General features: G+C 41.2%; 1 protein-coding gene across 1 annotated transcript in view; it reads right to left on the bottom strand.

The window, feature by feature from the left end:
* The window catches only part of SLC5A5 (solute carrier family 5 member 5), a 427,828-nt gene that overhangs the window by 147,858 nt on the left and 267,032 nt on the right, over window positions 1–12,938 (bottom strand). The window contains exon 9 of the mRNA XM_044054751.1: window positions 8,885–8,997. Coding sequence (XP_043910686.1) covers window positions 8,885–8,997 — 113 coding nt within the window. The remainder of the gene's footprint in view (window positions 1–8,884; window positions 8,998–12,938) is intronic.

Here is a 12,938-nt window from a genome sequence, read left to right as displayed (position 1 = left end):
AGAGTAATGGTGAGTGTAGAAGAGAGGTGAAGAAGAGAGTACAGGCAGGATGGAGTGGGTGGAGAAGAGTGTCAGGAGTGATTTGTGACAGACGAGTACCAGTAAGAGTGAAAGGGAAGGTCTACAAGAGGGTAGTGAGACCAGCTATGTTATATGGGTTGGAGACAGTGACATTGACAAAAAGGCAGGAGTCAGAGCTGGATGTGGCAGAGTTAAAGATGTTAAGATTTGCACTGGGTGTGATGAGGGTGGACAGGATTAGGAATAAGTATATTAGAGGGTCAGCCCAGGTTGGAAGGTTTGGAGACAAAGCCAGAGAGGCAAGATTACGTTGGTTTGGACATGTGCTGAGGAGGGATGCAGAGTATATTGGGAAAAGGATGCTAAGGATGAAGCTGTCAGGTAACAGGAAAAGAGGGAGGCCTAAGATAAGGTTTATGGATGTGATGAGAGAGGACATGCAGGTGGCTGGTGTGATAGAGCAAGATGCAGAGGACAGGAAGAAATGGAAACAGATGATCCGCTGTGGCGACCCCTAACAGGAGCAGCTGAAAGAAGAAGAAGAAGAAGATAGTGTCATTATAACAATCTACTAGAAAATTTCTGCAGGGCCCAGTCGGCACAGATTTTCTGTGTAGTGTCTGCTGGTCAGCTACTTTATAGCTATCTATTTCTGCTTAGATTTAGAAGTATATGTGATGTTTTATTTGCCTGGACTATCAGTTAGTTAATGCAAAACCATTTAAAAGACACAGATAAAAGTCATTATATTAGATTATGAAATGACCGTGAGGGACCTTGAGGACATTTATTTAATGACAATACATAGTTATTACTGTTACCAATCAAAGACCAGTTATGGAAAGGTTATAAATGGAGGAACTAAACAGTATATGGACATATAAAATGATTTAAGCTACAATTCTAGATAAGGATATTTGGATTAAGGTTGTAATATCTGAACAAAATCATTTATTCAATTAAAATCTAAAGGAATAGTCAGAAAACCCATTAGGACTTTTGAGGAGATAATTAATGAAAAGAGAAGCTTTGCCACATAAACAATGGCTCACTTGTGGGCAAATTAAAGCTTTACACTAATATGAAGACCTTAGACACACAGAAGAATTCAGGGTTAGCTTTATGGCAGAAGTTTGCATCAGTTTTAAAAGGAGGATGTAGTATAATATACTTTGACTTATGGGAGAAATGTAGTAAGCAGGTCAAGGTTAAAAGCAGTAAAGATCAGCAGGAAGATGTATATTGTGCTGAAAGGTGTTTAGGAAAACAGAATGCAGTATTGCATCAAAAAATGTGGATTATCCACAGATGGCAACTTACACCTGCAAAGCTTTTTAGGGAATGGGGGAAAAGCAAAGGAGATGCAACTGCCCTAAGTCTGACTTAATTATAATGTTCTGGGATTTCCTCAGGGCACAATATTGGTGGTTACATGCAAAACAGATTTGGAACTAGAGTTTTTCAGGAAAAAGGTTTCTCCAGAATAAATTATATTGCCCTGGGAAGACTGCACAGAAGGAAAAGCATTTAAACAAAAGAACATCATCATAAAACAGCTACAAGTAAAATTACTGTAGCTGGTGCACTGAAATGTATTATATCATGAGAATGGAAAATGAATATACCCTATGGAAATGCCTCTAATCAGTATTACAAACTGCTGAGAAAGTGACTGCATCCCGTGAAAGCAATAAGTATAACTAATCCATCTTGTCCTCACTGGAGAAAGGTTTTCTTATATTTTGGCTTGTATTTTCTGGTTGCAACATACAACTCTATTTTAGTAACAAACACAAATATGCAATTCTGCAATAATTTGTATATTTTATTGAAATGAATTTATAAACGTGTTTCATTTTTCAATATAGAAAGAGATTGCCTTCAATTGGTTATAATCCATCTTGAGATCATTTTAGTGTTTCATAATTAACTTTGTTTTAGTTGTTTTTTTATGTTCCTTTTTCAAATTCTCAATTAGGATCTGAGTTTTTGGGTGCCACAAAAATATGTAATTAAACAAAGTCATAGATGAGGAATATTGTAACTGGTATATAATTTTGAAATATAATATTATCAAACTGCTTCCTGCAAGTTGCATTAATTTTGTTATATAATTTCCCATTGGATAGTCAGTTTATAAATTAATGTAGTCCTTATTAATTTTAAATGCTGTCTAGGTACATACCAGTTTAATAGTGTACAACACAAGTTAAGTTTTGCTAGATTTAGATTTGTGTCCAACACTATCAACCTGTGAATTGGGGAGCAGGAAGTGCAGGAAGCAGAAAAATCTATTTAATCTCTGGCGAGGACCTCACTTTACAAAGCACCTGGAAAAATCTATCATTCAGACTCTTACAAAGGCAGCTCATCTCAAAACTCTTTAATAATATAATACAGAAAATGAAATATTATTATAGGTTCATAGGTTCATAGGTTCATACTAGGCTACCTGCCCTAGGGCATTTATAAGCCTAGCCATTATGTGTTTGGCTTTCGCCACCCATTTTAAATGAATTTTGTTTAGCCCTTTTTCGAGGTTAGTATACTGTGCCTCTGTCTAACAGTGACACAGAAGTGATACCCGGGGTAAACCTACGATCTCCCATCCACTCATCAAGATTCCTCTTGAAGAGAGTCAATGAGGGACTCTGCCTAACCTGGACTGGGATTTTATTCCAGAGTGAATGGAGCCTCTGGGTTATGAATTTGTCCCTCCAGCATGTCCTATTTATTTCAGTGCTGAGGTTCAAGTCTCTCGAGCACGTAGCTCAATGGGATTTGGATTTTCTGAGGTGCAGCATGTCCATTAATTCCGGGTTGGACATGGCTTTATACGTCAGGCACAGATTGCCTCTGAGCAGGCGGTATGCCACTGAGTAGAGCTGGAGTTGCTTTAACCGGGCAGCATATGGCATTTGTTTGAGCCCTTTGATCCTCTTGGTGAGGTACTTTTGGGGTCTTTCCAGTTGCTGCAGGTGTCTGGTAAGGTACATCCCAAAAGGGGCATTGTACTCAATTATGGGCCTAATGAAGGATGAGTAAAGAGGCACAATGACCTCCCTGATCTAGATGTGAATCCCTTCATGATTAGGTGGGTTATATAAAATGTTTTTCTAGCCACTTTGGCTATGTGGTTTTCAAGTGAGAGATTACTATCAACTTGGGTCCCCAGGTCCCTAATTACTTCTTCCATACTTAATGGATTGCCACCTATGTGGTAATTTGTGGGCACTTTGTTTTTGCCAAAGGGGATGACTATACACTTTTTGGCATTTAGCTTGAGGCCATGGCTCTGGCACCAGTTGTCTGTTTCTATGAGGCCCTTTTGGAGGATGCTTGTGTCAGCAGGAGAGTCGATTATGGTGCCTAGTTTGCAGTCATCTGCGAACTTGGTCAGCCACAGTCCTTCCATGTTGGTTTGTACCTCCGAGAAATATGTACTGAACAAGAGAGGTCCCAGGACTGAGCCTTGTGGGATGCCACTTGTAACTGGTTTGGAGTCTGACATGGCTCCAGCAATTCTAACCATGTGGGTTCTGTCCTTGAGCCAGTTTGCAACCCATCTAGTGACATAGGGGTTTATATTTAAGCTGATGAGCTTATCTATAATGCCCGAGTGGGGTATTGTATCGAAGGCTTTTGCGAGGTCCAGGTAGGCTGTGTGGACCACCTTCCCCTCGTCAATGGCCTTGGTGACTGTTTTAGAGAAATCGACTAGGTTTAAGAGGCAGGATCTGCCCTTAACAAAGCCGAACTGGGTAGGATCCAGTGTCTGTAGGTCCCCAATATCTTTATTTATGAGGTCCATGATGATCCTTTCCATAGCTTTGCAGACCAAGCTAGTCAGGCATATGGGGCAATAGTTTCCAGGATCCATTGAGGCACCACCTTTGTGGAGAGGGACCACTGTTGCTGTACGCCACTCTTTGGGTACATATCCTGTAGTAAGGCTGAGATTAAACAGTAGTTTTATGTTTGGGTTTAGCTCTTCTTAGAGTTCATGTAGGACTCAGCCCAGGACACTGTCTGGTCCCACTGATGCTGTGTTTTTTGCTTTGGAGAGGGCGGCTCTTACCTGAGCATCTGAGATGTCAGGGGTGCAGCACTCTGCTGGGATAGATATCTGCCCTTTTGGTGGGGAGGGGGGAGAAGTTTGCACTGAACCTGTCAGCTAGGATGTTGGCAATGTCTGTGGGTTCAGTGTATTTTTTGTCATTTTGGACTAATTCTGAGCATATCTGGGAATTCCCACCCAGGTTCCTAACATAACTAAAGAAAGCCTTGTGATTATCCTTAGTCTCCTGTGCAATTTTTCTCTCAAAGCTGGCCTTAGACGATTTTATGAATGCCCATAGTTTTTTGCTAATACTGATCAGAGATGCCTTCTCTTTTTGGGATTTTGCTCTATCATGTAGTAGCTTCCTCCTTCTATTGTATAGTTTGTTTATGGCTGGAGTCCACCAGACAAGACGCCTGCCTTTGGAGGAATGGGTCTTGGTTTTATTTGGGATTGCATGATCCATGCATTCCTGAAGGTGTTCATAGAATGCGTTTATAAAGGATTCTGCAGTCTGGGCGTATTTTCCACAGGCCGGGGCTTTGAAGGATTCCACCTCGGTTTTGAGGAGTGTGAAATTTGCTTTAGAGAAGTTTTTCACTGTGGTTTTCTGGGCAGGGGTGGGGTCGGGATGTGAATATCCAGTGAGATTAGTTTATGGTCTGATCTTACCAGTGAGGGATACACTTCTGCATAGAGCCCCCATGTTGGTGATGATCAGGTCCAGTATGTTTTCCCCTCTTGTGGGAGTGGTAACAAGTTGTTCCATAGCATTTGAGTTTATAAATTCTAGGAATCTTTGGGCTAGGGTGTTGGAGCTAGAGTAATGCTCCCAGTCTATGTTTGGGTAGTTGAAGTCACCCAATATAATGGTGTTTGGAGAGACCTTCATATTTTCCAGTGTTCTCAGGAAGACCGAGTGGGGTTCCTGGGTTTGATAGGGTGGTCTGTAGCAGGCTATAAACTGGAAGGCAGTTTTACCCACTGTTAGTTGCACATGGATAGTCTCTGATGCTTTGTGCTGTGCCACCAACCTGGAGGTGTGGGTATCTTTGACGAATATTGATACTTCCCCTCCTTTTGTGGTTCGGTCCAAGTTTTGGGGCCGAAAAGCATGGTATGAGGTATAACCTGGTAGTGCTGGGGTGCTCTCAGGAGCCTTGAACCAGGTTTCTGTTACTGCACAGATATCGATGTTCTCCATGCTAAGGAGACTTTCGAGTGCATGCATCTTGAGGTTTAGACTTCTGGCATTGAGTAGCATTACTCTTAGTTTCTTATCCCTTGTGATACCTATGGAGGTGGGTTTGTCTTTTGAGCCTTGCATAAAAAAGGCATTATGGGGGAGGCAAGAGCCTTTGCCAATATCCAAAAGCCCAGGGGTGACAGGTGCAAGCCGTCCCTAGTGAAGCATCGTGGCTTGTCGAGCATATCATCCCAAACTGACAGGCATTGGATCCCCTTTGAATGACACCAGTACTTAAGCCAATTGTTGAAATTGATCATCTTGTCTTCATACTGTGGCATCATTCTTGGTGAGGGTAAGATGCTACTCAAGGTCAGGGTCATACCGGCCTGGGCTACATGCTCAGAGAGCTCCTCTATTTCATGTAGTCCAGGGAGGTACGTCTCAGGTTATTCACATCAGCATGGACAATGAATGAATCATATTTGTACTTGCCTTGGAGTGACCTGAGTGCTTGTGTTATGTGGCGGATCCTAGCACCCGACAGGCAACTCACCGTGACCTCCTCCTTGTTTAGCCTGGTGAGTGAGACGTCAGTGTGCTTGATGATAGAGTCACCTATTACAAGTGTGTCAGGTGTGTTGTTTAGCCTTAAGGGCTGTGACTGTTCGGCACACTGGCTTTGTGAGCTATGTGTTGCATGTGTTTTGTTTTGGGGTAGCGGTTGCTTGGGTGTCTGCTTTGGAGGTCTCTGCTGCTTAGGCAGATTTTTATTTAGAGCCTCCGAGTATGTTTTTGTGTGTTTATAATAATAAAGAATAAAGTAAACCATTGTGAGAACCTTTTTGTAAGAGTATTTGACCTCAGCTACAGTTCTCACATGGCATTGTTTCACCAGTGCTTAACATAATTAAAATATCTTCATTAGTATTATTTCACACTGCTGAATGTTTTAAAAAATTCTGTTATGTGGTAAGAAGGTGTTTTTCTGTTAGTCACTGGGCTCTTGCATTAAACAGCACATAGCGAGTGTACTAAGTATTTCACTATGTACTCCTGTGCTATAATGTTTATTTATGTTCCGGTGTACAGTACATATGATTGCACTGGGGAAAAAAGAAACATATTTTCCTAGCTGGCGCATTGGCACTTTACACTTTAGGCTAAATGGGGCCTTTTTAAGCCTAGCCATGTATCCCAAATCTCAGACAAATTCTGGTACCCTTAATAAGTGTAAGCAGGGGCTTGGGAGATGAAGCATTTATGAACAGGAGCCTGGGAATTGAACCATTTACAGGATGCCTGTGTCCATTAGAGTCATAGGTGCCAAGCTAGGGATGAATTTCCTGTTCCCCATCCAATTATCCAAGTTACACTTGAATTGGGTTAAGTAGGAACTCTGTTTCACATAGATGGGGACCTGTTCTATAGATGTGGTTGTCTCTGGGATACATACCTGTCTGTCCAATAGTTTCTGTTTATATCACAGGCAAGAGTTACGTCTTTAGAATGGGAAATTCTGGTGCTGTTTGTTTTGCAAATGTGCAGGAGTATCATCAGGGTGAGGTCTAACAATGCCTTGTACACCAGTCATAGATCTCTCTCACTAGTCTATAGGAGACAGACTACAGGGAAAGGGCTTTGAGGCAGTCTGCATAGGACATGTTACTTACACATTATATTCTTTTAGTGAGGAACCTCTCTGGACATTCCAGTTGTTGGTGTGCCTGCTTAGGTACATATCAAAGGGGGCATTGTACTCAATAATAGGTCTGATGAATGCTGAAACAATGACCTCCTTGGACCTAGATGCCATACCTTTGTTTATAAGTTGCACAATGTAAAATGATTTCCTCACTGCTGTGGACATGTGAGGGTTAAAGGCTAGATTATTGGCTATGTGTGTCCCCAAGACAGATTACTGGGTCATCTCTTAGGAGTGTGTTGTCAATATGATAGTTATCAGGTGTGGATGACTTCCCTAAGGATACTGTTATGCAATTCTTGACATTTAGTTTTAGTCTATTGCTCTGACACCAGTTATTTGTCTGTGTCAGTTCTTCCCGGAGAACATTTGTGTCAGTGGGGCGATTCTATGACTGCTCCTAATTTCTACTCATTAACAAATGTGGTCAGCCAGAGGTCCTTGATACTGGCTTGACTTCAGAAAAGTAGATGCCAAAAAGAAACAGTCCCAGGAACAATCCTTGAGGGACTCTGCTTGTGACAGGCCTCTTTGTAGAGATGGACGCCCCAGTTCTAACTTCATGGAAGCTTGCTCTTTTAATATTGCATTTTAATATTATTCCGGAAAGCAGCACTTTATTAGTTTGTTATTTTTATTTTATTTGCAAATGCAAAGTAGTACAGATTAAAAAAAACAAACATTGTTAGCAAGAAGGTAAATGACAGCAACTCTGGCTTCACACTCCTGGTACAAATAAACCTGCACATTAATATTAATATGAATGATAAATGCATTATACGTGTATTGTGCTAAGTACCCACTATGTAGTTTGGCTGTATATGTCAATACTTATCTGTGTTGGAAAATCCAGTTGAAGTATTATTCATTTGCATACTAACGCCCCCTGCCTCCAGGAAGCTCTGAGCGTAGCAGTGTTTTTGACTTGCTTATGTGTGCAAGTCAACATAATGAAAGTAATTCTCTCTATATATATATAAACAGTATTAGGTAAACTTCAACAGCAATTCCAATAAATACCTTTTGTTTTCAAAGTACATATACCATCATCTGAACAAATGGCATGATCAGAAATCATCTGTAACAATTGCATGCATCTGGAATTATTCTGTGTAAACATGACAGGATATCTGTGTATGTATTACTCAAGTGACTTATCTGGGTAATTGAACACTGACATTTTTACTAAATAGTGGTCTTTAACATTTTCTCTTTGCTGCATTTTTTAGAGTGTACTGGACTCAACACTGTCAAGGTTAGTTTGAATACTCTGTGGAGCAATATATTCTAATATGGAGATGGAGATGCCTGTCTCTCACATAAAGCAGCCCTTTTAGCCAACACAACATGTTGGAATGTGGATAACAAAAATGCACACGTGTGTGTGTGTGTGTGTGTGTGTGTGTGTGTGTGTGTGTGTGTGTGTGTGTGTGTGTGTGTGTGTGTGTCTGTGTGTGTGTGTGTGTGTGTGTGTCTGTGTGTTGTGTGTGTATGTGTATGAGACTGTATCCGTGTGTGTGTGTGTGTGTGTGTGTGTGTGTGTGTGTGTATGTATGTGTGTGCGTGTGTCTGTGTGTGTGTGTGTGTGTGTGTGTGTGTGTGTGTGTGTGTGTGTGTGTGTGTGTGTGAGATCGCATGTGTGTCCAAATGTGTTATGTGTATTTGTGCACTCATGCATATATGTCTGTGTACTTATATATATGTGCTTGTGATTGTATGTTCTTATGTGTGTGTGTGTGTGTGTGTGTGTGTGTGTGTGTGTGTGTGTGTGTGTGTGTGTGTGTGTGTATGTGTGTGTGTGCGGTTAGTGTCAGCAGGATGGGAAATTACGTCCACCCTTGACAATCGCCATGTGAATATGATGAGGATATCCTTGACTTTTATGAATTTCAGTAGATCAAAGAATACTCACTAAGCCCCTTAGATATGAGGATCATTCTCTGTGGAGACAGTCGGCGTGTCCTGGGCTTGATTATATCTTCTAATGTAACTGCAGCCATGGCATTGATGCTTGTAGACACTGTGCTGTTGGAAGAGAAAAGCTATATTAGAGATTATTTCAGGCAGTAATTTGATCTGAATGCAATTCTATGTCACTACTTTAAAGGAATTCCTTGAAATTGTTGTTTCTTGTAGCACGTGTGTGCGTGCGTGTGTGTGTGATTGCATGTGTGTCCAAATGTGTGTGTTTGTGCACTCACGCATATATGTCTGTGTACTTATATGTATGTGCTTGTGAGTGTATGGTCTTGTGTGTGTGTGTGTGTGTGTGTGTGTGTGTGTGTGTGTGTGTGTGTGTGTGTGTGTGTGTGTATGTGTGTGTGTGTGTGTGTGTGTGTGTGTGTGTGTGTGTGTGTGTGATCGCATGTGTGTCCAAATGTATGTGTTTTTGTACACTCATGCATATATGTCTGTGCACTTATATGTATGTGCTTGTGATTGTATGTTCTTGTGTGTGTGTGCATGTCTATATGTGTGCAAGTTTGTAAACATGAATTTATGTATGTGAATATGTGTCTGCATGGGTGCCTGTACACAAACCCAAATGTTAGCATCGGTGTTAGGACTGTTGAATTTCAGAAGGCAGCAAGGGGGGGGGGTTGGTTGTCATTTATTCATTATGTACAGTTTGTTAACTATGCTGGGTGAGCAAACCTGGTGGAAAGAAATTCCAGAAAGTTAGAGCTAGAAGAGGCACCATTTTGGAGGACCTCTTTTGAAGTAGTGACCCAGAATGAAAAGATGTAGTGTTTTCACAGTAAAGTCTGCACAGCGTCAGACTGCATACCTCTCAACTGTGCAGGTTGTGACAGAATGTCAAGATTTTTGCCTCATATTCTTGGTCTGTTCTGCATAAAATATGTGGTTCTGTGTCAAATCACTGAGAACTGAAGCCACTAAATAATGACATGCATTTGAGTTTCTGGCTTCATATCCTTTAGAAAATGCATGCTAACACCCCTCCTATTATTCTAGCAACTTTCTAAGATTATAAGAGCAGTATTTAAAATTGTCCCTATTTGTGGGCCTTTGTCCCCCTGTTATTTTAGGCTTTCTCCAGATTTCTTGCACTGAGAGGTTGAGAGGTATGCGTCAGAGTAGTTTAATGTATCTGCATATTCAGTAGGAGGGAGTATAAACTGGCAATGTATTATGTGATATCTTCTTCCTTGTTCTAAATATACTTAATAATAACAATACAATAAGCAGCATGCTGTATTGTATATGATTAGACTAATAAAGCAATATTCTAAAATGTTCTAAGGTAATCAGAAATCAAAGCTAACATGCTTGTTTTACTATTATTAGAATACAAAATGCTTAATAAGAATATTTTAGAACACAAACATTTCATATCCTTTTGGAATTTTAGGTAGTCGGAAAAATGAAATTGTGCTGTGACAAAGATGTATATTAAGTCATTCCCCCGGATTCATGAAGCTCGACGCAACACCGGTGTAAGGCCTGCGCCGGCTGTGCGGCGTATATATGGTGTAGTAGCGCCATATGCATATTAATGAAGGTACGCTGCCACCACATCCACGTGCATAGGACACATGCGCGAATGCATGGGGCGTTACTAAGCTGCGCCCGGAGGCGTGTCAATGTCGGCTGTCGATGAGCAACCTAAACTGCTGAATATTATAGTCTGCCTGCAATAGTAATCGCACCTATCAGTGTCCGTGGATAATGAAACATATGCAAAGCATGCAAGACAGTTCCCGGCCACACAAAATTGAGAACCAAACAGAAATGCACGCAACACAATATGAGTTTCCGTCCATGGAACAAATTATATTTAAAATCGTGTGTCCGTAATGTACTGCACTGTAAGTAGTTATACCCAGTGGAAGGGAAGCACATCATGTCATCGTGCCGCCAATACACACGTCTAGCCCCATGGGCAGGGTCACCAGCAGTCCCACAGTGGTAGTGATAGTACACAGCTGGGCAGTTGTGGCCATATAACAACCGTAAAGAAACCTGACAGTCCAAATTGTATACCAAACTCACACAAACATATGAATATTAAAATGTGCTATACACATGAACATACACATAGGATGCTATATGCGGAACCGGGACATCCAAATGCAGAACCCATGCATGCAAATGCAATACGCAACATCCCCTGTATAGCACATAACCCGCACCCATGTCCGAATGTCCACCAAATCCAGCTACCAGCCTTGCACAGCCGTACACCTACACATAGCGAGTATTCCCCATATGTAGTAGGAAGTATCGTCCTAGGCAGTGTCAGGATTGCAAATATGTATCCCATGTTTGTAAACATCCCATCACAGTTATGTAAATCCAAATGCCCGCGCGTTCATGTTTTGGCAAAATGTGTGTACATCCCGCGTGGGATAAGTAACCTGTTGAAACATCAGAGTTGTTTACATGCCACGGTGTCTAGTACTGTACACATCTGGACAAAACATGTATGTGTAGTCACGGTACTGTTCTGTTTCTAGACAGACATGCAAAACATACTACACAGGATGGAACACCTGTCCACCATGCAGGTCTCCCCACTAGGGTTGCCACCTGTTCAGATGCCCAAGGTGGGACATCTTTTGTAGAAATGTGAGAATTTGCAGGATAAAACATACCCCCGGCCAGTGCAAAGGACAGAATTACACTTGTCTGCCAACATAAAAGCTTATTTCATAGCATTTGAATTGCTTATGCTATCCCAAATAATAGTTATGTGTTTCAGATACAAAATACCTGTATCATGCAACTATTAAAGAAAATAAGAAATATACTTTTGTCTTAAAATCACAGGACATTTGCCATGTCTTAGGTTTCATCGCAGGACACAACTGTCCAAAGTGGGACTTCCCCTCACAAAGAGGAAGAGGTGGCAACCCTACATCCCACTGAATTATCGACAGTATATATTCAACTCAATCACATACCGACACCACCTCTCAACCTATTACAGCAACAAAATCTGGACAAAGCCTAAAATGATGGGTGGACAGATAGGGACAGATGTAAATACTGCCCTCACAAACTTCGAAAGTTCACAGATTAATAGTATGTACATTAGCATGAAATGTTGTGAAGGATGTGGGGTAGTCCCCGAGTATTACAGAGGTCCGTACATTTTTACTGTAACAAACCTTCACATATGTTTACTGTACTACTGCATACCTGTAGTTAATTCATAGTTAATTCATGTCCAAAATAATAATCCTCGTATGAATGAATACAGGAAATAGTCAAATGTGAATGGGAACACCACTCACCGTGGATTATGTATTGTAACCACCCCCACCCATATTATGTATTGCCAACATTATAAGCTGCTGACAGGTGCCCAAACACCTGTGTCTGTAAACACAGGTAAAATAATGTGAATGGGAAGACTACTCACCGTGGATTATGTATTGTAACCACCCCCACCCATATTATGTATTGCCAACATTATAAGCTGCTGACAGGTGCCCAAACACCTGTGTCTGTAAACACAGATAAAATGTTTAAAATGGACAAACTCTGTCCATGTGCTTTGTCTGACATTTGAACACGGTCAGGGCAGTTCTGTTCACCAGGCGGACAAGCCTAAACCCAGATCACCACATGAACACCCTGACAATTAAAGACTTGTATGTGACAGGACTATAAGCCTTGGGGTTCTGAATATCCCTGCAGTGATTAAATATGCAGCTTGGGTCCAGAGCAGTAGGGAATAGGAAATGTGTAATATGTAGTACCGCATTTTTCCCAGTAGGAGAATGGATGCCTGTGTCGTAAGTGAAGCGGTGAGGCATATGTTAATGTAGCTATGTACTATGGGTATGTATATAAATGAGTCAGAGCACCAAAAGTATAGTGGTTACAGCATCCAGCCAATGTGAATGAGTCCTGGTTCAACTACGACTACAGCACATATAATGTTAAAGTGTAATGAATGTGTCTGTGCTGTACAGGCATTTAAATATGTAAAGGTGAAC

Source organism: Protopterus annectens, chromosome 13.part0 (assembly GCF_019279795.1).
Source record: "Protopterus annectens isolate FY-2018-M chromosome 13.part0, PAN1.0, whole genome shotgun sequence".
Lineage (NCBI taxonomy): Eukaryota > Metazoa > Chordata > Ceratodontiformes > Protopteridae > Protopterus > Protopterus annectens.
Note: the sequence above shows the minus strand (reverse complement) of the source record. Positions and strands in the feature narration are given on the sequence as shown.